General features: G+C 42.9%; 1 protein-coding gene across 1 annotated transcript in view; it reads right to left on the bottom strand.

The window, feature by feature from the left end:
- Nucleotides 1-497: 497 nt before the first annotated feature.
- The window catches only part of MVB12A (multivesicular body subunit 12A), a gene marked incomplete at its 3' end in the record, with an annotated part of 36,676 nt that continues 9,256 nt past the window's right edge, over nucleotides 498-27,917 (bottom strand). Inside the window, exons 3-10 of the mRNA XM_082262646.1 lie at nucleotides 27,482-27,580; nucleotides 21,491-21,584; nucleotides 17,236-17,365; nucleotides 15,964-16,095; nucleotides 10,635-10,723; nucleotides 9,598-9,659; nucleotides 1,959-2,018; nucleotides 498-542 (exon numbers count right to left, since the gene is read on the bottom strand). Of these exons, the coding sequence (XP_082118772.1) occupies nucleotides 498-542; nucleotides 1,959-2,018; nucleotides 9,598-9,659; nucleotides 10,635-10,723; nucleotides 15,964-16,095; nucleotides 17,236-17,365; nucleotides 21,491-21,584; nucleotides 27,482-27,580 (711 nt within the window). The remainder of the gene's footprint in view (nucleotides 543-1,958; nucleotides 2,019-9,597; nucleotides 9,660-10,634; nucleotides 10,724-15,963; nucleotides 16,096-17,235; nucleotides 17,366-21,490; nucleotides 21,585-27,481; nucleotides 27,581-27,917) is intronic.

Genomic DNA, 27,917 nt, shown 5'->3' with positions numbered 1-27,917 from the left:
ATACCTAGGTGTGAGCACTGTCACATGACCAGGGCAGTAACACCACCACCACTCAACAGTAGGAATTTTAGTGCTGGCTGCAACAAAGGCAGGAGCAGCAAGGATGTGCTGGAAGGTTAGTATCAAGGGTCAAGGGGTGGCTTTTTACAAAGAAATTGTCATTTTGTTCTGCATGGGCATGATAACAGTGTGTCTTTAAACATCTATTCTAAACGCCCCCAAAAAAAACTTTATTGAAACCTCGTTATGTATAGTCGACTATAAAGCCTGTGTGCATTTATGGCGCAGTCAAAGGCCAGGAAACTGCACTCAACTCTGCACATCATACACTATCCCTGGAAATAGGACACATATACTATCCATGGAAATAGGACATATCTCAAAGTTGTTGAGTACAGAAAAAAAGGGATGGCACAAGCACTACAGAGCAACTGCAATGAAAGCGTGTGGCTAAATATATAGTGTTTGCTATAGGGATACTAGAGAGTCCATGGATATCATCTAGTGCATGCAGTACGCTCCACCACAAATCCATAGTTGTACTGAAAGACAAAAAGCAACAGATTGGATGTTAGAACTTCACTCAGTTATAAGGTATGTATGAATAGATCATCTTGCAACCTTGGTTTTACAGGAGCATCAAAACAGCTAATCCTTATCTAGTGTATTTGTACTGATTAAGCTGATGGCCTGGTCATTCCTATTTTGATTTGGTTATAAACAAACAGCATTAAAGTGGAACTTAAGTCCCACAGTCACAAACAGCGAGCAGACAGGTTCTTTATTGCAGAAGAGAGATGCAGTAATAAAATACACCTACCCGTCTGGTCAGTCCTCTCTGGTGTGTAAACTAAGTTGTGCAAGTGCAGCTCAGCTTACATCACTGGCAGGGTCCCTGTGTGCCGGGGTGACTTCCTCCTGTACATGTGCAAGAGTGACATCATACCGTGCCAGCCAATGAATACAGCTGAAGATGCCAACAAGGCACAGGGACCATTGAAGCAAAGGTAAGTTTAGCTCTGCTGGAGCAGTTTAGTGTGTGAGCTGCGGTGTGTTTTAGGCTGCAGTGACTTGCAGCAGGAAGCGGTGTGTTGTGCGTTTTAAAACATCATTCAGGTTCCTTTTTTTTTTTTCTGGAAATTCTTTTGAAAAGTACAAAGGGACTCTTCATACATGTCACTGGCACAGCAGCATGGTGCATTACATTTGCTGTGCGGTGAAATGTGGTGCCATTCAGTAAGATGTGATATTAGGCAGCCTGTCCGTATTTTATCGCCTCTCACTGCATTGCACCTCTGGGCTGTGTTGTAGTAAGAAGAACAGGACACATAAAAAAATAATTGTTTTCTATGTGCTCTAGCTGATCTAGTATGAACAGGACTTAATAGGACACTTTCAAGGGAGGAGAGGAATATAATGTGAATGGAGGGAGGGGGAAGGGGGATGTGCCTGAGAATGGACTCTTCCCAGAGTAGTCAGTTCAAAGGTACATTGCAAGTGAATACAAAAATAATTCACAGAAATAAAAAAAATGCTGCAAGGTAGCATTTAAAATACTAAATTTTTCTGCTTTTTTTTTTTCTGCTGTGGCTGGACAGTGCATCGAGTGGTGCTAATATTTAGGGTACTTTTAGCTCAAGGACAAATAACTGTAATGCAGACTACCTGCATTCTAGGCATTTACCCCCGGGGCACATACGGCACTAAACATTAGTACCACTTGGTGTACTGTCCAGTCCTGTGCAGCTGCAGCAGGTTTTATAGAGTTTTTCAAGCTGCTAGCAGCGGAGCTGGATGGTACATCTATGTCTTCTGCTCGCACCTAAACACAAGAATATCATACACTGGGGCTAAATGCCTAATGTGCATAAGGCCTAAGCAGTTACCAAAACAAAAAGAAAAAAAAAAAAAAACCCTCACAAAACTGAGCCCTTATGCTCATTTTTAACTTGTCTCACCTCATTTTCAATGTCAGCCAAGGTTTTGATTCGAAGGTCATGGAAGCTTGATGACATTATCTAGTATGGGAGGCAATAAGAACACACTTTGGATATAAATTAAGGTAAATATTACACATTATATATGAATCCTACTTTTCAAGATAAAGAAATTGTTTAAAGTGGTTAGCCATTCCGCCTAGCAGCACTAGGGTCATCGGTTCAAATCTCAACTACGGCACTACCTGCTCAGAGTTTGCATGTTCTCCCTGTACCCGCGTAAGTTTCCTCCGGGACTAAATTCCTCCCACATGCCAAAGACCTGCTGATAATTTAATTGGTTCCTGTCTAAATTGGCCCTAGTATGTGTATGTATAAATGTCAGTTAGGAAGCTTAGATTGTAAGCTCCATAAGGGCAAGGAAGTTCCCAGCTGGAGGTTACTGGTAGATGGGTGGGCCTGACATTTTTTTTTTCCCACATTGGTGAAAGTCCACATGAATGTGACCACAACTATTTACAAGATTTGGGATTCTCAGCTTTTCCATTATCCTGTGATGAAGAGTAACAAATCTGTGATGTGTAAAAAAGGGAACATTTATGGTTTACAAAACATACATACAGAAAAGGGGAGAAAAATATATATAACCAACAAGATACTGGTGACAATTCAAAGTTGTTTGACAAGTAAGGTCCTCTTTATTTGAGTGTTGGGCTACTGGTGCCACCACTTAGATCCTTGCCCTACATGTTTCGCTATACAAAGCTTCTTCAGTAGCCCCATACTCAAATAAAGAGGACCTTACTTGTCAAACAACTTTGAATTGTCACCAGTAAATTGTTGGTTATATATATTTTTCTCCCCTTTTCTGTATGCCTGTATGTATGTTTTGTAAACCATAAATGTTCCCTTTTTTAGACTTTAATAAAATTTGAAAATTTTTACATATATGTAGCTATAAATCTTTGACTATGATACCAGGAAAAGTCCCCTTTAGCCCACTTTTTACCAATGTCCCTAGGAGGAGTTGGTTTTTCTAAAATCATACAATTTGGGATGTAGGTATCTATAAGAAACCATATTTAAAATAATAGAGCACAATCAAAACAAAAAATCTCCTCCCTTACCTCTTAGCCCTTTCTCTTTCCGCTCTCTTCTCCCCCCCCCCTCTTTTTTTTTTTTTTTCTTCCTTAGGGTTTTGGCTCCTGCCAGTTGCTAACATGCCACGTGCCCCTTCGTTGGGCCCCGACGCCCAAACATTGAAAATAGTTTCCTTTAACGCTAAGGGTCTTAACACCCCACAGAAGCGGTCAACGGTTCTGACGCACATGCGCAGACTCAGAGCGGACGTGGTCTTTCTTCAGGAGACGCACTTTCGCTCTGATGCTATTCCCCGCTGCCACAACAAGTATTATCCTACCGTTTTTCATGCTACGTCGGCTGACTCTAAGACTAAGGGGGTTTCGATTCTGATTGCCAAGTCTGTCCCTTTCACCATCTCGGCCTCTTTAGCGGACCCCTTGGGTCGCTACCTCTTTCTGACTGGATCTATTCGTGACCAGCCTCTCACTCTGGTGAATGTTTATAGTCCGAATTGCTCCCAAGTTTCTTTTTGCCGTGCTGTGGTTGCTGAACTGATTCCCTTCCAGAAGGGCACTCTCATTTTTGGGGGTGATTTCAATGTCCCTTTGGACCCTCTGTTGGACACTTCCACGGGTTCCTCTTGCCTTCCCTACAAGGCTCTGAAACAAATTAAACTGGGCCTTCAGGAATTGTCCCTGCACGATTCCTGGCGCACTATGCATGCACGTGATAGAGATTTTACTTTTTTCTCCCCGCTGCACCGGAAGTATTCCAGGATAGATTATATCTTTCTCTCCCAAAAGGATTTGATTTATCTTGTGGATGCTACAATTGAACCCTCTATTATCTCCGATCATAACCCGATTACGATGACACTGTCTCTGCCTATCTCTGTCCCACGGGACAGAATCTGGAGGCTGGATGCCTCCCTGCTGACGGACCCTACCCGACTGTCCGAAATCCGCTCCTGCCTAGTGGATTACTTTCGCTGTAATTCGACTCCCGATACGTCTCTGGTCACTCAGTGGGCTGCACACAAGTGTGTGGTCCGAGGTAAACTCTTGGCGCTAGCCTCTGCGCTGCGGAAGCAGAGGGAGGCGACCATCTCTGAGTACTTGTCTCAAATCTCTGCCCTGGAGAGGGCTCACAAGAAGACGCTGGCTCAGGCCACGCATGACACTCTCATGGACACTAGAGAAAAGCTTCAGTTGGAGTTAGACAGGAGGACACGCAGGAGCTTTTTGCTTTCCCAGAAGCTTTTTTATGAGCATGGCAATAAGAGTGGCCGCCTCCTTGCGAGAGCCTTGCATGCCCGGAAAGCCAAAACGGTCGTCCACCACCTTCGCTCGGATTCTGGCTCACGTATCTCTAACAATAGGGATATAGCTGGCGCATTTGAGAGGTTCTATTGTCAGCTATATAACTTACCACGTGAGAAATCTCCCTCCTCTACCCCTGAATCGAGAGTGCGTGCTCTCGACGACTTCCTCTCCAGGAATCTGACTCAGGGGATTTCGTCGGATTCCAGGGCTTCTCTTGACACCCCCATCACCCTTCTTGAATGGACGTCGGCACTCAAGCAGCTTAAGCCAAACAGGAGTCCGGGCCCGGATGGCCTGTCTGCGGCTTACTATAAATCTTTTGCCGATGTTCTATCCACCCCATTTCTGGCGGCGTTTAATTCTCTTTCGGCTGATCGGCCCCTGTCCCCATGTATGCTTGAAGCGCACATAGTTGTTATCCCGAAGGAGGGGAAGGACTCGACCGCTCCGTCCAATTATAGACCGATTTCGTTGTTGAACGTGGATATAAAAATCTTTGCTCGCATCATGGCTAACAGGTTGCTTCCTCTCCTCTCTAAAGGGATACATCTTGATCAAGTTGGCTTTATCCCTGGCCGGGAGGCCAGGGATAACACCATTAAAGCTATTAACCTTCACCACGTCCTTTCAATGTCTCGGCAGAGGGGGTTCCTCCTTTCCCTGGATGCCGAGAAGGCGTTTGACAGGGTGTCATGGGACTATATGGAGGCTGCCCTTCGCGCTTGGGGGTTGGGCCCGCGCATGTTGTGCTTCCTTATGTCTCTCTATGCTAATCCGAGTGCCCGGGTCCGGGTAAACGACACCCTGTCAAACGCCTTCCCTGTCCGCAATGGAACTAGACAGGGGTGCCCTTTGTCCCCCCTACTTTTCGTTATGACTTTGGAACCTTTCTTGAACAGTATTAGAAGTAATCCATCTATTCGCGGGGTCAAGTCTGCTTCCAAGGAATACAAGGTGGCTGCTTACGCAGACGATCTCTTGCTGTTTTTGACTGAACCTGTTACTACTCTGCCTTCGGTCATGCGGGAGTTTCGTCAATTTTCCTCTTTGTCTAACATGAAAATCAATTTTGCCAAATCTTTTGCACTGAATGTCTCCTTATCCCCCCAAGAGGTGCAAATGTGCAAGACCAACTTCCGCTTTGTTTGGAAGCAAGACTCCTTGACATATCTGGGCATACAGATTCCGGCTGATCTGCGTAATTTGTTCCTTCGGAACTTTCCCCCGATTCTCTCCAGAATTAAACAGGATCTCTTCGCTTGGACTCGTTTGCCTCTATCTTGGTTTGGGCGAGCTGCGGTCTTAAAAATGAATGCTCTACCCAGGCTGCTATATGTTCTCCAAACAGTTCCCGTGGCAATTCCGCGGTCCTTCTTTGGGGACTATAAACGTCTTGTGTCCGCGTTCTTATGGAATAATAAACATCCCCGTATACATTACAACCTCCTCTGCTTGCCCAAACACAAGGGAGGTATTGGTCTTCCTGACGCTCGGAATTATCACATGGCGTGTCACTTATCTAGAATCATTGATTGGAACGTTCATGAGCCGTATAAGGACTGGGTGTCCCTGGAAGGTGGCTTCACTACACTTGATTTGGCTACGTCCCCGTGGTTGAGTCCCACTCACTTGCCACCCTCTCTTCGGCTTCACCCTTTGATCGGCCCTACTCTCCTATCTTTCCGCACAACATGCAAAACGCATGGTGTTTCGAGGGCTCAGGGTCCGATGACCCCGCTCAAACTCAATCCTGACTTTCCCCCCGGCATGCACCAACATTACTTACTTGACCACTGGCCGCAGGCACGACTGCGCATTCACCATGTCAGCGACGGAGAGGAGGTCTTTTCGGCCTCTTCTATTGCTCAGAAAGCAAAGAAACCCCTTGTTCCACCTTGGTCCTATCTTTTGCTGGCCCACTATGTGCGAACATTCATTAGAAAGTTCCCCTGTCGGGATTCCCCGACCACGTTTGACGGGCTCTGTCAGCAGGAAGGCCCCCTCCGTAGGCTTATCTCTGTCACGCACTCTCTCCTGTTCGAGGACACGGGTCAGCTTGTTCGGACCCGCTGTGCTGCCTGGGAGAGGGAACTGGCCTGTTCGTTTTCTGAAGACGAATGGGAGCAGATCTTCTTGAAAAACCATAAATGTTCGCGGAACGTTACGACCCAAGAAAACGGTTATAAAATTGTTTCCCGGTGGTACCGCACCCCGACGCTCCTTCACAAGATTACACCTTCCATACCCTCCACTTGCTGGAGGTGTCTGGCGGACACTGGCTCTCTCCTCCATATTCTGTGGTCTTGCCCTCGATTGACGGCCTTTTGGGCGGAGGTCCACCGAATCATCAAACGGGTGACTACGGATGATCTGGACTTCTCACCGGCTCAATTCCTACTGCACCACTCCCCCTCCTCACATGCTTCCTACACAAAATCGCTTACTGTCCAGATGATCAACGCGGCGCGCCAATGCGTTCCTGTTCTGTGGAATTCAATGCAGGCACCTACGATTAAACAGTGGCTGCGTAGAATTGCTGTTATCGCGGAGATGGAGGAGCTCATCCATGTTGCCACTGACACCCCCACTAAACATCACAAGAGATGGGCATGCTGGGCTCACTTCACAACCACACCGGAATTTGCTACACTTAACGCTTAAGCTACGCTTATTTCTTTGGTTTTTTCTTTGGTGATACACCTTGGTTTGGTATCATATTTTTGGGGCTACTTAGATGGTACCTTGGTTTTCCGAATCGACACCCTCTTTCCCAATGTTTCTATTATTGTTGGCTATCATTACATACGAATTGGCATTAGCTCCCCCCCCCCCCTTTTTTTTTTTTTTTTTTTTTTTTTTTCTCTCTCTTTCTCCTGTCTCCCCCTTCCGTTCCCCGCCTTCCCCTTCCCCCTCCCTGCCCTGCCTCCCTCCTTCTTCCTCCCTGCCCCCGACCTCCTTTAGGTGCTCTGACCTGTCTGGCTGGTCCACGCGGCTCGCACCTTTCCTCAGCCCTTCCTGATGACCATTTTTTGTTCTTTCTTTTATTTTCTCCCTCTTTTTGATTCCCCCCTCCCTACCGTTGCTGTGCCTGGGCCGGTTGGGCCCGGAGCGCGCTCATGTGCAAGGTCATGACCCTTTTGGCTTGGAGTGCCTCACAGTGGTTCTCCTTTTCTTTTGTGTTCCTAAGCTGTACGGGTTTGTTACTGGTTTTCTGTACCCCCTCACATTGTTAGATATGGGGATTCTGGATCTGAACCTTCCCCTCTCGGGGTTTGGTATATCATTACAGGTTACACATTCTATGCCAGATTTGACAGATGCTCCTGGACCGTTGCGCATAGCTTTGAGCTTGCGACGCCTTACGTTGGTCCTGGGTCTTTTTGGCCTTTTTATGTCTGCAACTGTGGGTGGGAAACTCAATTGTTTTGATATATACTGTATATGTATATTTACTTGCATATGGTTGTCATTTTTGCTGTATTGTATTTTTATTATTCAATAAAACGTTTGGAAAAAAAAAAAAAAAAACAAAAAATCTGTGATGTGACTGTAATTCAGTATCTGAAGTAACTAGATTTGCTTTATATTGGAGATGTTTGTGTTTTCAATTAGTATATTATAACTAATATATAGGTAGTGGAAACCTCAATCTTGTCTTTAAAAACACCTTTTTGCTCCCAATTTAAAGGGCTGGCTTTAGAATTCTACATAAATCTGTTCACCTAATACTGGTGAAAAAGCAATATCGCCAAAGAAAGTACATGAAAGACTGAGCTAATGATTTCTGTGGCATTTCAGTGCAAAAGTTATTAGGCAATGCTCCTATTTTAATTAACTTGCACCTTTTTTTGGATCAAATATTTCTGACTGGATCAACTGCATAAAACAAAAAACAAAAACAACGATTGTAAGCTCTAGTGACCAGGAACCTCACACCTTTTCTTCCCCTTATTTTCTGTATTGTTAGGGTCTAAAGAGGTTGATTTACTAAAACTCGTGCGTGTAAAATCCGGTGCAGCTCTGCATAGAAACCAATCAGCTTCCAGGTTTTACTGTCAAAACTTAATTGAACAAGCTGAAGTTAGAAGCCAATTGGCTACCATGCACAGCTGCACCAAATTTTACACTCTCCAGTTTTAGTAAATCAACCTCTAGATCCCGGCAAAACAAAATGTATTCAGTATATGAACATTTCCCCAAGGCTTTTCTTTTTTTTCACCTAATGCAAGTACAGAAAAATACCTCTGAATCCTGCCAAAAACCCAGCGAGCTCCTCACTTTCTGTAAGTGAGCTGTGACATGGCTGCCTCCCCTGCCCTTAAATCTCAAGCAGTGTTATCAGCCCTGCATGAGCTCTCCAATGATAGACTAAAGAACACCGCCCCTTCTTCATAACATGGGGGAATACTGAATTTTCACTATTTATCTATGCCTGCTTTACGCTCTACTGCAAAGTACTGTGGTGTGTCATGACACCATATGACGACAGTAACAAAAACCAGGAGGTGCACCGAATGGAAATTTTGATGCCAAAACCGAAAATTCAGGATGCACTTGACCGAAACTGAAAATTACAGTTTTTTTTTTTTTTTTAAATATAGGTTTAGATATAACTGTTTTTTATTTGACTTTTTAATTAGTACCATCAATTTAAATGAATATGAATTCCGTTTGGCAATTATCAGCATTTTTAATGCAAGAAAAGCTCAAGAAAAATGCATAAATTATATTTATGTCTTCACACTGCTCCGTTGCTCTTCCATTGTGGTGTTAAAAATCCTGCTTGCTGCATTTTTAGTCTGAAAAAAAAAAAAAAAAAAAAAACGCACCTCCCTGTTGATATGCATTGAAAAACGCAGCAATAATGCATCCCTGTTATATTTTTGATGCGGTTTTTGAATCACATGACCTATTAAAAAAAACACATCATAAGCACAGTAAAATTGTGGTAAAAGCACGGTAAAATCGTGGCAAAATTTTGTGAGTTTTCGGCCATTATTGGCACCTTTTACTCTATCAGCAAAATGGCGAAAAAAACACCATTTTCGGTTGATATGCTTTGACCGCTGAAATTTCAGTGCATGTCTTAAATACCACATGAAAATGTAAGCTAGGTCTTCAAGATGCTACATACTATATAGTAAAAACTGCCCAAAAATGAATGGAGCACTGTTGAATCTGGTTATCATTTGGAATTGAAGGGATGCTATTAAATAATTTGTGGGGTATTTTACAGTGATTTACATAATACTCACCGAAGGCTCTGCAATTCTGCTTTCAAACATTGGGTGGATTGTAAATGGAATTCCATCAATAGCTGGAAAAGAGCAATGGGATTAAAAACAAAACAACCCCACAATATTCACAGTATTATTTTTCAAGAACATATAATAATAGATAATATACATTTTTGCCCTAGGCATTAATGCCCTCTAGTTACAAAAGGTTTAAAAGACATAAGACTTAAGCTGACCATACACTAGCAGAATTTTGTTGGGAAATTTTTTATGTTGGGAACATTTGATGTTCTAATCCAGGGGTCTTCAAACTATGGCCCTCCAGTTGTTCAGGAACTACAATTCCCATCATGCCTAGTCATGTTTGTGAATGTCAAGAGTTTTACAATGCCTCATGGGACATGTAGTTCCGCAACAGCTGGAGGGCCGTAGTTTGAGGATCCCTGTTCTAATCGCTGGGGTCAAGACTGGTATTAGTTTTCAACAGTAGCGATGAGGGAATTCGAATGGGGGAGAAAAATGTATCTCAATCGAATTGCTAACAGTGGGTTGATTTACTAAAACTCAAGTACGAAATCTGGTACAGCTCTGCATAGAAACCAATCATCTTCCAGTTTTTTTGGCAAAGCCTAATTGAACAAGCTGAAGTTAGAATTTGTTTGACTATCATGCACAGCTGCACCGAATTTTGCACTTTCTAGTTTTAGTAGTTCGTTTTTTGTTTAGGTAGTTACAATAATTTCAAAATTATTGTAGTGTTTAAAGCAAACCAAATTTTGAAGGACTTTGGAACGTCAATTCGCCCAGTCATCGAATGTACTGCAAATTTTCTTAGGAAGGTTTGCCAGCGTTTGGCCAGCTTAACAGCCAATTCTCATCCCGACTATTTAACCCTTCATACTACACTATATTCATGTTTGTATCTTCTCTTCTTAGGAAATATTTTTAATTTCCCAAAAAATAAAAGGCATTTCGCAGCCACATGTGACCCCCCCCCCCCCCCCCCGCTATTGGATAAAGGCTATTATTTTACATCACCTATACTGACAACTCACCGGAAATTCCATAGACATTGGACTCATATATGGGATGTTCAGTGATGGAAGGTCCTCGAATCAGTTTTGGAACAGGAGCTTCATTTGTGCTGCAGTTGAAAAAAAAATAGACAATTTGCAAACAGTAATGTTAACCACTTCGATACAGGGCACTTTCACCCCCTTCCTGCCCAGACCAAATTTCAGCTTTTAGCGCTGTCACATTCTGAATGACAATTGCGCAGTCATGCAACACTGTACTCAAATTTAACATTTTTATAATTTTTTTCCCACAAATAGAGCTTTTTTGGTGGTATTTGATCCCCACTGGGTTTTTTCGTTTTTTGCTAAGCAAATAAAGAAAAAAAAAAGAAAGTAAAATTTTGAAAAAAAAAAAAATAAGTTTTTCTTTGTTTACGTTAAACAATTTTGAAAATAAAGTATGTTTTCTAATACACTGATGAGGCGGCACTGATTAGCACTGATGGAGGCAGCACTAATATGCAACACTGATGGGCAGCACTGATAGCACTAACGAGGAGACACAAAAAAGGCATTATTGGCATCTTTGATGAGCACTGGTTGGCATCCCTGATGGGTCAGAACTGATAATCAATGTGCTTAATATCAGTGCAGACCCCCCGCTTGTCAGGAGAGCCGCAGATCGGCTCTCATCTACTCGCGCTCATGATCGGCACGAACTGAGGAAAGCCGATAAATGGCACTTCCAGGTTACGATGTGACCAGCTGTGATTGGAAACAGCTGATCACATGGTAAAGAGCCTACGTCATAGGCTCTTTACAGGGATCAGAGATCACTCTGACACACCGCACCACCGATCGCCGCTTTGCGTGCCCTCGCAGGCGCACGAATAGCTTATCCTGCTGGAAAGCATATGATGCCCAGTCAGGATAACTTAACAACTTTGTGGCCGTCATTCTGTTATATGGCAGGCAGGAAGTGTTTAAAGTAGATCAATGGCCTCCTATTGAAAATATGTGCTGCAGCACTTCATTATAAGTATATCTGCCCTCACAATTTCCTCTTAGGCTGGCCATACACTATACAATTTTCCTGTTCAATTTTCTTTAGATTTACCTTCAACTATGTAATGCAAGGGCCAGCCTGATTGAATACACATTGAAAGTGTTTATGTTTGACCTCATATTATAAGGTTTTGGTAAATCTTATTGAAAATTTAATAAGAAAATTGTATAATGTATGGCCAGCCTTAGTCGTCCTGCAGAGTCCAAAAAAATACCTGTTGATCCTGCAAATGAAGTCCTTTTTTGCAGCTTTCTGTGTTCGGTGTGGAAATGTTGCTGCACTGCTCCTAAATTCAGAGCAGAGTTGCCGCTCTCATTTAAGGTGTGCCTGCTTTCACTATAGGGATGAAAACATTTTGCCAGGGGAATGGCTATGTAGCCGGTAGCTTGTCAATCAGAAACTGGCGACACCTCCTCGTGCCACTGCTTTCTGGACAGACAGCACTACCTCTGCTACTGAAAAACACCCCTAGTGTTCTGAAAGGGGAAACGCGTGAGACACAAATGAAGGAGGATTTAGATTAGTCAGGGATTGTAAAGGAAATTTTTTGTTAACTTTACGAGGCTTGTGCATAGCATAGTAACTGGGCTGGTACTTCTTTAGATTATCATACAGAAGCCTTTAGTTGTACTTTAGGACAGAATATTGGAAAGATATGTATAGAAATGATATGTAAACTGCTTTGGGAGCTTCTATTTACAGGCTGCTAAACTTAAAGTGAAGCTTTAGTTTCCTTAGCAATTTTTTTTAAAAAAAGCACCCCATTATAATCTTTACTTGTACAATAACATTAGGATATTCTAGTGCAGTGATGGTGAACCTTGGCACCCCAGATGTTTTTGAACTACGTTTCCCATGATGCTCATGCACTCTACAGTGTAGTTGAGCATCATGGGAAATGCACGTCCAAATCATCTGGGGTGCCAAGGTTCGCCATCACTGCTCTAGTGTAATCATTCATTTTGCTTATAACTCTGATTGCTCACAGGATCCTGGCAGGCAGGCAGCGGCCATTTATGACAAAGGCATCTGAAGTCCTCTTGCACCTGTGCAGGAATGACACTGTGGGGCGCATGGTGTTTAGAGTTTGCCATAGCAATGACGGTGGCTGCAGTTCCTGCCCCATTGTAATGTGCATGAGTACTGCAAGATTATGGTATTCGAAGGGTCCTGGGATACATGCTGCTGATATTTCAGTAGTTCTAGGGAATTGCCTAATGATGTAATCACCTAACCGACTGGGACAGGAAGTGCCTGCAAACTGCATTTCAAAAAAGGTATGTGTAAATGATAAAAAAATGGACAACATCCATTTTGCACTGCACTGCTGATGGCCATTATTAAGCGGGATCAAATTCTTGATTTAAGTAAGTACGGTTCTACAAAGTTCTATATCCAATGATCTCAAAGAAGCAAATATGCATAATCTGATTTCATTCAGTTAAAGTGCATGTATAGACAAAACATTTTTGTTACTTTTGAATAAAGTAGGAAAGGGTTGGAACCTCTGTAAAGTGTTTATTTGTTTCTGTGTCCCTGCAGGGGGGATTCACAAGCTCTTTGTTTTTGTACACATTGGGGTTGATTTACTAAAATGGAGAGTGCAAGATCTGGTACAGCTCTGTATAGAAACCAATCAGCTTCCAAGTTAGAGGAACAAGCTGAAGTGAAAAGCTGATTGGCCAGATTTTGTACTCTCCAGTTTTAGTAAATCAACCCTATTGTCTTTGGGAAAGTGAAGGAATTCCCAAATTTTACAAGCAAATTATCCAAGACCCTCTGCTACCTCTCTGATCAGGACTATGGAAACATTCAGCAGACTATAGTCTTCTCCTAATGGCTCTCAGATCAGAATAGGTGCCATAGCACAGGTCTTGTAGTGCATTCCATCGTGATTCTAATAACACCTACTGGTGTGGGGGGGGGGCTTTTTTTCTCTGAAACACGCTGGCTGTATTTGAGGATATTAACCAATAAATGATTTAAAGAACCCTTTAAAGGATAAGTCCACCCTAACACTAAAATCTCTGCATTTATAGATCTCCACGATCTAACACTAACCTATCTAGCCCTGTAAAGAAGAAATCCGTATACATACCTTTTTTTAAGCCAATCTGACTTGATCCCACGCTGAACTGTCAGCCGTGGCTTCGCTGAGGAGGCAGGTGCAGAGGACACAGCCAACAACAGGAGCCCCATAGAAACTCTATGGAAAAGTCACCTCCCATTAATTTCACGGCCATTGTCGGCCGTGTCCTCTGCGGAGTTTCTGCCACTGGAGACCAGGTCCGATCGGCTTAAAAAAAGGTAAGTATAGAAACAATTTTATTCCCATATTCATTTCCTTTTCTTTCGAGCTGTTTACAATCCAGTCTGGATCAGTTGCTTCTGAACCAGTCCAGGCTTTCTGACCGGGGCTGCGATGGGCGGCCAGCCACCTCCCCCTCCGCCTGTCTCTGCTTCACACCCGGGCCGGGGGCGGGGTGTCATGCCTTCCATCGGCGCCATGCAAGGCTGCATGGTGCGTGACGACTCATGCCGTCACGTTACCAGGGCAACCTTTCGATCTTGCGGGACGTCACAGGCGGTCTGTTCCCACCAATGTCCGGTCTGCTAGACCGGATGTAGGAGGCACCTCAGCCGCATATATATAGTGACGCCAGCATGGCGTTGGCGTGGTATCACCCCGGCACATCGGACACCTGTTTAGGATGGACCCTCGATCATTCCTATTGGGACCCTTCACCTCCTGGTAATTCTGATCACATTCTTACCTTAGCTTATTTGGTCTCACTTTGTGCACTACCGTTACTTTGTTCTAGCATTTAATCTTTGGCAAACCTCCCCCCCCCCCCCCCAACAGGGGTGTCTTTTCCAATACAAAATCCCCTTTTCACTTTTTTGTTCACCTTTCTCTTGGTGGTTTTGCACACATCACCTTTGCCCATCTATTTCAAGACTTCTTATAGGATTTTGCTTGGACTATATGCACCTTATCTTCCAATTTCTTTTGGATACACGTCCCATTACGGGCAATCCCTTCATGCACCCTATCACTTTCCTTACACACTCATCGGGTCTCATCTATAGACACCCTCCTTTAGGCTTTTACATTGACTCTGTGTATAGATCACTTTCTCTAGCTACTAAATCCTTGGTGGTCTGCATAGGCACCTTTTCCTTTTCTTTCTTGGGCTCATTCGTCTGACCCAATACTATTGACTATTTATAGATACTTTTGGAAACAATTGTTCCGTTAGAATCTTTTATAGATTCATTGTAATTTTTATATTTTCAGACGGTATATGCTCCCTAAGGTGCCTCCACCATTACCTCTCGGGTTTATATCCTTGAAGTCCTTCAAATGGTTCGTTATTCATCCCACCCTTGGTCCATCCCCCCCTGTTGTCCCTGTGTTGCTGGATGTGATCCATGCCTCACCCCCGGGTCAGACACTCCCTGGATTGGTTTTGGTCTTCCCATCTCAGACTGGATGGCTCTTGGATACATGACACTGCTCCAAGGTAGTGTTTCATCCATTATATTCCTCATTATTATCCATAATTTACACTAGTACATTAATATAACCTATATCTTCAATTTTAGACAAAATATCAAAGCTCCTGATGAGTGGACGGAGGTCCATGAAATGCGTCGAGCCTGCAATTACTCATATTTTTCAACTAACTGTGATATAACAATATTGTGAGCACACAGAGCATTGTGTCATATTTTATCCATTATATTCCTGAGTGATCCAATTCTGGTCCAGGAGATATTGTATGTATTTATTTTGGATTCAATTATGTATTGCTGTACTTATTGTGTGCATTATCTCTGTATCTTTATGTAACAGTGTCATTGTTGTTGTTTTTTATCACACATTATTCATGGCATTTAAATAAAGACTATTTTTATGTCCAAACGGCCTCATTTAAAGTCCCACAATTTCTCTTGTTTTTATATATGTATACAAAGGGATGGAGGCAATCGGACATCAGTGGCAAACCATACATACTATTGCTCTTTTAAAAGGTAAGTATACTCATATCGTCTTTACAGAGTTAAATAGGTTATCGTTAGATTGTGGAGATCTATAGATGCAGGGGTTTTAGTTTTAGGTTGGACTTATCATTTAAGTGATACAAAAACTGGTACTAGGCACTCCTCAGAACACATCCAAGAGTTTATGGTACACTGCTTTAATGACTTTAGTTTAATACAGGAGTTAAAGGGAAGCTGGTTGGAGACCCAGCCAGAGCATTGGGAGATCAGGGGTCTTACTAAGTCTAGGACACTTACACTGGCTGAGCTGGACTGTTGCTTTCTAAAGAAAGTCCTCTGACACCTGTTGTAATATTTCGAGGTTTTGGTGTTGGTTTGGGGGCAGTTACTGGAACCTTCTTGCACCATAAAGCCAGCCCGCTCATGTCACTGTAGGTATAAAAACACAGAAAATTGAATTGATATAACACTGAAAAAAAATCCATATACAGTATTTCACAAAAGTGAGTACACCCCTCACATTTTTGTAAATATATCTTTTCATGTGATAACACTGAAGAAATGACACTTTGCTACAATGTAAAGTAGTGAGTGTACAGCTTGTATAAACAGTGTAAATTTACTGTCCCCTCAAAATAACTTATCACACAGCCATTAATGTCTAAACCTCTGGCAACAAAAGGGAGTACACCCTTAAGTAAAATAAAATGTCCAAATTGGACCCAATTAACCATTTTCCCTCCCCGGTGTCATGTGACTTGTTAGTGTTACAAGGTCTCAGGTGTAAATGGGGAGCGGGTGTGTTAAATTTGGTGCGATCGCTCTCACTCCATCATACTGGTCACCGAAAGTTCAACATGGCACCTCATGGCAAAGAACTGAAAATCTGAAAAAAATAAATTGTTGCTCTACATAAAGATGGCCTAGGATATAAGATTGCCAAGACCCTGAAACTGAGCTGCAGCACGGTGGCCAAGTCCATACAGTGGTTTAATGGGACAGGTTCCACTCAGAACAGGCCTCGCCATGGTCGACTAAAGAAGTTGAGTACAAGTGCTCAGCGTCATATCCAGAGCTTGTCTTTGGGAAATAAGACGTACGAGTGCTGCCAGCATTGCTGTAGAGGTTGAAGGGATGCAGACCATACGCCGCTCACTGCATCAAATTGGTGTGCATGGCTGTCGTTCCAGAAGGAAGCCCCTTCTAAAGATGATGCACACAGGGGCTCGGGAGCGAGCATGCACGAGTGCCCCCATAACAAGTGGCTTGCTATGGGGGCACTCAGAGAAGAGGAGCAACAAGGAGCAGTGGCAGGGGGCCCCGAGAAGAGAAGGATCGGGGCTGCTCTGTGCAAAACCATTACACAGAGGAGGGGGGAGTATGATGTGTATTTATTTTTTAATTACATACAAGATCACTTAAAGGAATAAAACATTGATAAACCTCTATGTACTGCAGAGCACTATACAGTTTAATAGTATTCAACCAGGGTAACTTTTCCTTTTAACAAAAGTGTCAGTGAAAGATGAGGAAATACTAGAATGTACATTTTGTTAGCCTGTCACATACCCAAGTCGTGTATATGGTGCACCAAGGGACTTATTCTTCACAGTCAGTTTAAGATCAGCGATGGCAGATTCCGAAGTATGTATAGGAGTCAGCTTCATGCAAAGCCTTTTCTTTTTTGGCACAGTGATCTCTGAAGAGGTAAGAGATAGTGAGTGTAACAGAACCAAACCCAACAAGACCTGGTAACATCTACAATGGTTCTTGGACGTGGTAGATGCTCAAATAGTCCTTAAAGCGTTTGTTACCCAAAAAAAAATGGATCCTGTTCTTTAACCAGTTCTGGACCGGAAGGATTAATGACCAGGCCATTTTTTGCGATTCGACACTGCGTTATTTCAAGGGAAAATTGCGCGGTCGTGTGACACTGTATCGAAATAAAATTGTTGTCCCTTTTTTTTCCCCCCCACAAATAGAGCTTTCTTTTGGTGGCATTTGATCATCTCTCTTATTTTTTGTGCTATAAACAAAAAGAGCAACAATTCTGGAAAAAAAACTATATTTTTCACATTCTGCTATATAACATTACCAAAAAAAAAAAAAAATTAAAAATCAAAATTTTTCATTCTTTTAGGCCAATTTGTATTCTGCTACATATTTTTGGTAGAAAAAAAAAACCCCTGCAATTAGCGTATTTTGATTGGTTTGCGCAAAAGTTATCGCGTCTACAAACTAGGGGAAAGATTTATGTCATTTTTATTTATTTATTTTTACTATTTATGGTGGCGATCTGCAATTTTTACTGCGACATTGTGGCAAACAGATCAGACCCCTAACTGATATTTTGGGGGGGGGGGGGGGGACCAGTGACATTATTACAGTAATCAGCACTAAAAATATGCACGGTTACTGTAATAATGACACTGGTAGGGAAGGGGTTAACGCAGTGGTGATCAAAGGCTTAAATGTGAGCCTAGGGGAGTGTTTTCTAACTGTGGGGGGGGGGCTTGTGAAATGACCACAGAGATCTGTGATCCTATATAGAAGGATCACAGGCGCTCTGTGATCATTTCAGAGAGAACGGTCAGCTGTGTTTACAACAGCTGACAGTCCTCTCTCAGCGGGGAGCGATCGCCCAAGCACCACGCACGCGACCGACGTAGGGCTACTTTGTTTCGCACAGCCGAGGCAGCCTGCCACAGTAAATCTGCGGCGGGTGGTCGGCAAGTGGTTAAAGTATGAATAATGGCACAGTGCTTGAGCTGTGTAATTTGCCCCCTTGTATCATATAAAATACCTGGATGATCCTGCCTGGTTCTGCCCCCCCTCGTCCTTGTAAACTGAACACGGTTTATGGCTGCTGAGCTCTGACACCATGGTCAGTTCACATGCCTCCCGCCATCCGTCATCTGCCCTGTGTCATCCACTCCCTCACCTACCTACCTAGCTGTCAGCTGCGTCAGAGCCCGCCTCTCCCCTCCTGCTGAAAGAACTGTAATTTTCAGGCAATCCCCTGTCTTCCATAATGCTTTATGCCCCCGTGTATGTGCTTTATTAAAAAAATGCAGTTCTATACTAGATTTCCTCTCCTGGACTGATGTCAGTGGAGGATTGCCAGCCTTCCTGATTCAAGAACCTTCGGAGGTTTGTGCGGCAAATCGTGATTCCTGTGTGCATGTGTGGGAGTGACATCATCGCTGCTAGGCCAGTTAGACCCACGCAGCCCGAAAGACCAGGGGGAAGATGGAAGCCCTGTCAGCGGTAAAAGCGCAGAGCTGGAGGGCTTTGTTTTAAGACAAGTCTTCTATAATATGCACATCATGGCTTTGCCTTGCAGAGTAAATTTTTTTTTTTTTTTTAATTTTAATCAAGCTTTACTACGGCTTTAAATCCTTTAGGACTGGTTTACCCTATATGCAGTGATCTTCATTTTCTGTAAAGAATGCAGGTCCTTGCTAGGGCACATAGAAAACAACTGTTTCTTTGTGCCCTGTTCACAATACAATGTTGCGTTGATGTGTGGTAGAGAAAAATGCAGATTTTTTGCATTTTGCTGCAGCCCATTAGGTGGCATACCCCGGTGGACCTTAAAATTATTGGGAAAGTATAATAACTCCAACTGGCTAAATATAGCAAAAACAGTACTGCTTCAATAACCACATCCACAGATTGTCAGATCTGTCCCTGTGAAAATAATCCCAGAACAACAGAACTATTATGGACATTGTAAAAACTTCATTAAAAAAGACAAATATTCAACTGGACATGTGGCGCACGTGGTGGTTAACCAAGCTCCGTGGTGCAGGGAATGATGTCAGATTCGAATAAACCATTTGGACCTGGGAGCAAACACCGTTCTCCCTCACAAGTGACTTCCCTCCAAGGGTTGGCCACCCCAAAGGGCAAATTTAATGTTCCTTTGTAGTCATTTCTCTTCTTTCTGTCATTAGGACCTAGCTGTCTCTCCCTGCTTCTTCAGCCATAGCTGCCCCACTCTCTGACAACATGACGGCAGACTTTGCAAGTGCACAGAGAGAGGTTTGGGACCGAGACCATTTACAGACAGTTTTATGAACAGAGAATAGTAATGCCTCCTAGGATATTGACAGCACATATGCTAGGAGGCATGATGCGTTTCCTCTATTCACAGAACTGTAATGTATGTAAACATTTACAAAGCTAGATCTCTTACTGTGCATGCGCGAGGTCTGCGCCGGGCCTCTTAATGTTAATGGAAAGGATCATCCACCTACAACACAGTCCCTAAGTGCGCCCAAAGACATATATATATATATATATATATATATATATATTACACACACACACACAGTATTTATCGGCGTATAACACCCACAAGCATATAACATGCACCTTCATTTTAGGAGGCAGGTTTCAGAAAAAAAAAAAAAAACATTTTAAATATTTAAAAAAATAAAACAACAGTACACAGCCCCTTTCATTATACAGTCCCCCTTTACACTGCAAAGTCCCCCTTTACATTACAGTTCCCCTCCTGCACAGTACATAATACCTTTTATTTTAAAGCCCCCTTTACCTACCTACCTAGCTGTCAGCTGCGTCAGAGCCCGCCTCTCCCCTCCTGCTGAAAGAACTGTAATTCTTTGAAAGCACAGCCCCCCTGCACTCCCAGGAGACCCCCAGTCTCCTGAGACAGCCCTGCCAGCATACTCTACAGTAAAAAAAAAAATAAAAAAACCCAATGCCAGCCCCTTTTCATAGATGCTTCATACAATGTGTCACTGTCATTGTAAACCAATGACTCTAAATACCTTATTAGCTCCGCATTTTCATGGCCGGTCGCGTGACTGCTCTCTCCGCTGACATTTAATGGCCGGTCATGTGATCGTTCTCCTCTACCAATCTGAAGCTACACTCAGAGGAGGCACGTGATTTTTTCTTAACTGCAGGATACACTGACATGGTTGTCCCAGGGCCACCAGGGTCTGACCGCCCGATGAACCGCCCCCCCCCCCCCCCCCCCGTTGGGAAAAAAAAAATATTGGTGATTGGTGTATAACATGCACTCATTGTTTGCACTATATTTTAAGGGGAAAAAAGGGCATGTTATACGCCAATAAATATGGTATATATTATACACACACACACACACACGTTGTATAGATGTCACTATGTTTGCCATGGTCTGAGTGAAGTTTAGGGGGTTAAACGCAGAAGTTCAGATGGTCCCAAGGAGTGATTAGTTGGGAGGAGTACAATTTCTAGCTGATCAATAAAGCACAATTGTCAGGCTCCTGCTAACAAATCGCTTCAGACACAATACATATCTGGTGTAAAAATCCTGTGTGGAAATTATGAAATGAGTCAGCTTGCCAGGATGACTCCAGCACTATGTAGTCTTGGGTTATTAATCATTAACAGGTTATTCAGAAATCATACCAGTATTAGTCAGCTAAATAGGCACTATACACACACTATATATATAATGTATACAGTGAATACAGAAAATCATACTCAAAAAGACTTGAGCCTGTAATGGGTGCCAGAGGTGCTTCAACAAAAGTACTGAGCAAAGGCTGTGGATACTTCTGTACAGATCATTTATTTCCTTTTTTTTTTTTTTTAGCTTTAGTAAATTTGCAAAGATTTCAAACAAACTTCTTTCACATTGTCATTATGGGGTATTGTTTGTAGAATTTTGAGAAAAATAATAAATTGAATCCATTTGGAATAAGGCTGTAAAATAACAAAATATGGAAAACAAGCGCTGTGAATACTTTCCGGATGCACTGTATATGAATGTGTGGTGTTATAACACATGTTCTAGCGAAATACTTACTTGGATCTATATATTCCCCAATAAAAGCATATCCGATCGGTAAAGGAGACTTTTCGTTCAACATAATAAGATCTGTGATCACTTGTTCTATATTCTGGAAAAAAAAAACAAAAACACACAATATGAAGATTATAAATACAATCTCTACAAATAGTAATATAGTATACAACTCTGGGCACAAGAACAAAAAAAATAAAATAAAAAAATAAACCTTCCAGTGTAGTGTATGCCACCAGTTAATTTCTCACTAAAGCATCACCAAAAAAAAAAAAAAAAAACATTTTGCCTTAAAGGGTAATTCCACTTTTGAGGGGGAAAAAATAGCAAATAAAACAAAAAAAACAATATAGCGTATACAATTGCGACACAAATCATATTGTAATTTTATTAAAAATGACCTTTCCTTTTCAATCTGCAGCTGTTGGAATTTTCTGGAAATGCAATGCAATATGGCTACCTGGAGCTGTTCTGTACACAGAATGTATACTGACCACACCCCAGAAACATCATTTCCTGCTTGTGTGATTGGCTCACCAATTTTCCCAGAAGTCTGCCTAAGATACAAGTCAGATCTCTGGCATCCCCTGCAACAAAAATTTCATTTTTGTTGAGATACTTTCAATAGGAACACGTCTAAAGGGATGCAGGCCCAGCAGCTTTCCTCAGAGCCCTGCAGCTGCAAAGCTGATCGATAATTATGAAACCACACCAATTAGACCCACTCAGCACAGAGGTACAGAGGAACAAACAATGATTTCTTCAGAATGACAGGAATCTGCAACAGTTTGTTAAAATCCTTGTAATGTCCATAGATCATCCCGAGGGGAATGTTTTTTTCTCTCAACATTAAGTTTTGGATAGAGATTAGAACACCTGGCAGTTTTTTTTATTATTATTACTGTCTGTGCCTCCATTGGGGAGATTTACTCTATTTGTCCTGTTTCCAATTATCATTGAACGTAAAAGTAAAAGAAACACCAAAACAGGAAAAGAGTGGAAACCTTCAACTGGGGACACTAGTTCTGGCGACACCCCTGGATCACTTTGGAGGAATTTCCTCTCATTTCTTGTTTTGGCTATTGAACAGGAAGTGGAGGGTAATCTCTTCTATGGGACACAGATAGCAAAAAAATAGAAAACAACCTTACAGGGATTATTTTAACCTTCCTTATGCTATTCAAACTGAAAAAAAAAAAAAAAAATATATTATATATAATAGTTTTGGCTTTAGTTTTACATTAGCCAGTTCCCACCCAGGACAATTCTGATATTTCTCTCCTACGTGTAAAAATCAGTCTTTTGCTAGAAAATTAGAGACTCTAAAGTATAAGACCCCTTTCACGCAGGGAATCCGTCAAAGTAGATCAGAGGGGGATCTCTCCAAAGAGCCATGCCGAGCAGGCAGATGACAGGTCCATGTCCACTCTGCTATGTAGAACGGACACAGCCCGCTGTTCTCTATGGGGCGGTCGGATGAAAACGGACTGCATGTCCATTTCCATCCCATTGTCACCCTTTCCGATCTGCCGGATGGCAAAAAAAAAAAAAAAAAATTGGATTGATACTTTCCAGGAAAAACAAAAAGTGGCAGTGTTTACATCTGCTAGAGCCAGAAGTGACATTATGACTTTGCTTCTGGCCTCCCAGAATCATAGAGATGGAGAGGGACCATCCAATCCACCAATCCACGGCCAGCTCCATGATAACCCAGCACCTCAGCCAGATCAGATCCCAGATCAGATCGTCTCTGATCACACGGGAGAGCCCAGAGAGGAGTCAGTGGGTGGCAGGAGGGGGAGGCGAAGTCCCACCATGCTGTCTGTAAAAGCAATTCAGCAGCTAATCAGCAGCTACGATGGCTTTTAAATGGTAGGCAATCCCTGGCTGAAAACAAAGATATCTGGATAATGACTGTAGCTGCATCTTCTAGCGATGCCTATGTCTCTCCTTCAAGTCCAGAACATAATAGGACGTCATACGGACGGAAAGTGGTTAAGTCTAGGGGTAAAAGAATAAGGAATAATAAACAGTTCCCTCTCTCTATGTGACTTTTCCTCCGCAGCCTTCCTTCAAGGTGCTCCAGGCCACAGTCCCATGCTTACATCCTCGCATAAAATTGGAGGGCTAATAGCCTTGCAATGTACGCGATGCCACTGAACCCATGCCCCGGAGAAGAAGAGGGAAAATTAGAGCGCCAAGGGGAGGAATGCTGTAACACAGTCTCCTCAACTACCCCCCAACATTATCAAGCACATAACCCTTGCAGTGCTGTGGGCTTTTTTTTCCCCCAAAATAGGCCCAAAGACCAGGGCCTATTTTGCGATTCGGCACTGCGTGAATTTAACGGACAATTGCGCGGTCGTGCGACGCTGTACCTAAACTAAATTGACGTCCTTTTTTTTTCCCCACAAACAGAGCTTTCTTTTGGTGGTATTTGATCACCTGTGCGATTTTTATTTTTTGTGCTATAAACAAAAAAAGAGCTACAATTTTGAAAAAATAACAATATTTTTCACATTTTTTTATATGAAAACCTCAAAAAAAAAAAAAAAAAAAAGATCGCAATAAGCGTATTTGGATTGGTTTGGGCAAAAGTTTTTGCGTTTAATAACTACGGGGTAGATTTATGTCATTTTTAGTGTTTTTTTTTTTTAACGAGTAATGGCGGCGATCTGCGATTTTTTTGTGGGACTGCGACATTGTGGTTGGCAGATCGGACCCCTGACTGACATTTGACACTTTTGGGGTTACCAGTGACATTACTACAGTAATCAGTGCTATACATATGCACTGTTACTGTAAAAATGACACTGGCAGGGAAGGGGTTAACTTTATTAGAGATCCAGGGGTTAAGTGTGTCCCCAGGGGCCTGCTTCTGTCAAGGGACGTGGCTTTTGATGTAACCACAGAGACATATGATCCTACATAGCAGGATCGTATGATCTCTGCAGTTACACCAGGGAGAATGACAGGCGGCTTTGTTTACATTAGCCGTCTGCCTTTCTCCCTCTCCAGCGGGAGATCGCGAGTGGCCGGCGGACATCGGAGCCGCCAGTCACTCGCGCGGGGATGACTGTGAACGAGCGACGTAGTACTACGTCACTTTGCCCAGGAGGGGCTGACCGCCGCAGTAAATGTACTTGCGGCGGTTGGCAAGTGGTTAAAGTGGTTGTTAACCCACACTGCCAAGTTGATATAATCCTTGTTCTTTCCCGATGCTAGGTGCTCCTGTCACTGTCTTTCATTTAAAAAATGCAGTTTCTGTTTTCAGAGCGCCAATTGGCTGTCACGTGACCCGCTGCCTCTGACAGCTGCAGTGGGTGGGGCTGAGATTCCCCTGCTGACGTCAGTCAGAAGGGGAGGAGGAGAGGAGAAGAGAGCCGGCCTGTCACGCAAACGGCCGAGCAGCGCTCTAAAAACAGGTAGAAACTGCATTTTTTTTTAATAAAAACACAGTGACAGGAGCACCTAGCATTGGGAAAGAAAGAGGACTATATAAGATATTGAAAGATTTTTCAGCAGCAGGAGAGGAGGGGGTGGGATTGCGGCTGACAGAGACACGTAAACTGACCACGGTGTCAGGGCTCAGCAGCCATGATACACCGTGGTCAGTTTACAGAGGGAGGGCAGAAACTGGCAGGTATTTTAGGTGATACGCTTTAAAATGTTTTTTTCATCATCGAATTCTAAAAATTTTAGTAAAAGTGGTATGAAACCCAAATACAAACATTATATTACAGCTTACCAATGCTTAGATGTGATGACAAAATTGGTTTTCTTTTTAGATTTTTTTCCCCCATTTATTTTCATCTGATGATTTAGATGAAGCAGGTTGAGACAAATCACTTAACACTGGCCAGGGTGACTAAAACGATCAGCTTTTTTTTTATTATTCATGTAAAACCTTTATCCCAAAAGGAAAAAAAACTGTTGCTGTAACTGCTAACTGCAGTGTGAGCTTGAGTTTGGCTTCAATTTTTTAGTGTATCTAAATCTGCTAATTCATCCAACACTCCCCTCCCCCCAAAACACTGCTGTTCAGCGGTGCCCCTGTGTGCCTTTATCCAGAGTTGGGGCACTCGAATACAGAAGATTTGTTACTGGCCAGATCTCCAGGTGAAAACAGAGGGGAAAAAAAAGAAAATTAGTGCAGCCACCACATCTAATGATTGGTAAGCTGCAATATTTAAAATTTTTGGTTTTGGGTTTAATAGCGCTTTAAAAGGAGAAGTACAGCCAAAGCTAGTTTTGGCTGCAATTCTCCTGTGGATCACAGGCGTGCAGTTCATTCTGCACTCCTGTGACCTGTTTTCAGCAGAGAGCTCACTAAAGCCTGCTGTCGGCTGATGTCACAGAGCCCATCCAGGCTGGGACAAGATTGCGACAATAAAGTCAGGATCCCCCCACATACCTGGACCAGCACCCAACTTAGCCTCGCAGTGAGCCGCTCTCACAGAACAGAGGTCTGCCTTGATTACATAGGCAGACCTTCGTTCTGCCTCTCTCACAAACGATCACAGGTGGCGCACATCAGGTCCGCCGGACCCACTGATTGGCTCCCGCTGTGTCCAATCAGAGTGGAAGCGGGTCAGCGGCAGCACCCCAGACCCAGTACACAAAATGACGTACAGGTGCGCTGCCCTGCAGCAGGATATCTGACCTATCCGTTTCTCAGGTGGACCTGATCTGTCCGATCATGTGAAAGGGGCCTTATACGAAAAATTGTGCTAACTATACCCACTTGCCTGTACTGCGGCCCACTGGGACTGTACTGCGGCAAAGTGGCTCTATTCCGTCCAGCGACGTAGACGTACGTCGCTGGACTCCTCCCTTTGTGGGCGGCGCTCGCGCGCCGCCGGAGGCTCGCTCCCGCTGTTTTCAGTCACAGCGGGAGTCGGGCCAGGGAAGGAGCAGCGGCGATCGCAGCCGCTCTTCCCTGATCATCGGGGAATCGAATCTGGAGATCCGCCCGCTTGTGGAAAAAGAGGGCGGATCTCCTAAGTGACAAACAGTGACAGATTGCAGGGTTCAGCATAGCTGAACCTGCGATCTGTCCCTGTGTCACACAGTCACCTCCCCCCACACACTTCAGTAAGCACCAGGCATACATTAACCCCTCCCTCTCCAATAAAATTAACCCCTTCCCTGCCAGTGTCATTTTTACAGTAACAGTGCATATTTATAGCACTGATTACTGTAGAAATGTCACTGGTACCCCCAAAAGTGTCAAAAATGTCAGTCAAGGGTCCGATCTGTCCACCGCAATGTCGCAGTCCCGCAAAAATCGCAGATCGCCGCCATTACGCGTTAAAAAAAAAAAAACACCAAAAATGACAGAAATCTTTCCCTTAGTTAGTAAACGCAATAACTTTTGTGCAAACCAATCAAAATACGCTTATTGTGATTTTTTTTACCAAACATAGGTAGCAGAAAACAAATTGGCCAAAAAAATTTTGATTTTTACTACATTTTTTTGGGGGGAATTTCATATAAAAAAATGTGAAAAATATTGTTATTTTTTCAAAATTTACGCTCTTTTTTTGTTTATAGCGCAAAAAGTAAAAAAATCTCACAGGTGATCAAATACCACCAAAAGAAAGCTCTGTTTGTGGGAAAAAAAGGACGTAAATTTCGTTTGGGTACGGCGTCGCACGACCGCGCAATTGTCAGTTAAAGTCGCACAGTGCCAAATCGCAAAAAGTGGCCTGGACGGAAGACAGCAAAATCCTCCGGTGGTAAAGTGGATACAGTTTTTTTTTAAAAAAATCCTAAATGTGTATTTTTTCCCAAAAAAATGTAGTTAGAAACACCACTGCACAAATACAATGTGACATAAAAGATTGCAACGACCGCCATTTTATTCTCTATGGCCTCTGCTTAAAAAATATAATGTTTGGGGGGTTCTAACAAAAAAAATACTATTTCAAACTTGTAAACAGCAAATGTCAGAAAAAGGCCTGGTTCTTAAGTGGTTAAAGAGTTTAACAATACCTCTGATGTGGACTCTGTGCTGCAAGTCAGATAAAGAGCAGATTTCTGATTAAATCCTTTCAGAAAATTGGCGGATGCTCCTTCCACGGTGGCTACAATCTGCGGGAAATACAAATCAAAGTAAGCAAGCAGAAATAAAAGGACAAACCAAGACAGTCTCAATAAATGTAGCTCAGCAACTTGGTAGATAAAGTATTGTTGTGTGTTATTATTAAATGACGAAAGTTTGGCGTTCAAAAGTTACTCTCTTGGCCAATTTAAACAGGAACTGCACTTACTAAAGGAAGTTCCGCTGTTTGTCCTTCTCTTGCCCCTCTTTCACTGTATTGGATTTTTTTTCCTCTTTTCTCAGGGAGCAGGTACCTATTCCTGGCAGGTATCCGCTACCAATTCCATTCAGCTCACCTAGAGATTAAAGTTGCACCCAACCTCCTGG

This window comes from Pelophylax lessonae, assembly GCF_965119305.1.
Source record: "Pelophylax lessonae genome assembly, chromosome: 7".
In the NCBI taxonomy this organism is placed as follows: domain Eukaryota; kingdom Metazoa; phylum Chordata; class Amphibia; order Anura; family Ranidae; genus Pelophylax; species Pelophylax lessonae.
This window is presented reverse-complemented; position numbering and strand designations above follow the sequence as displayed.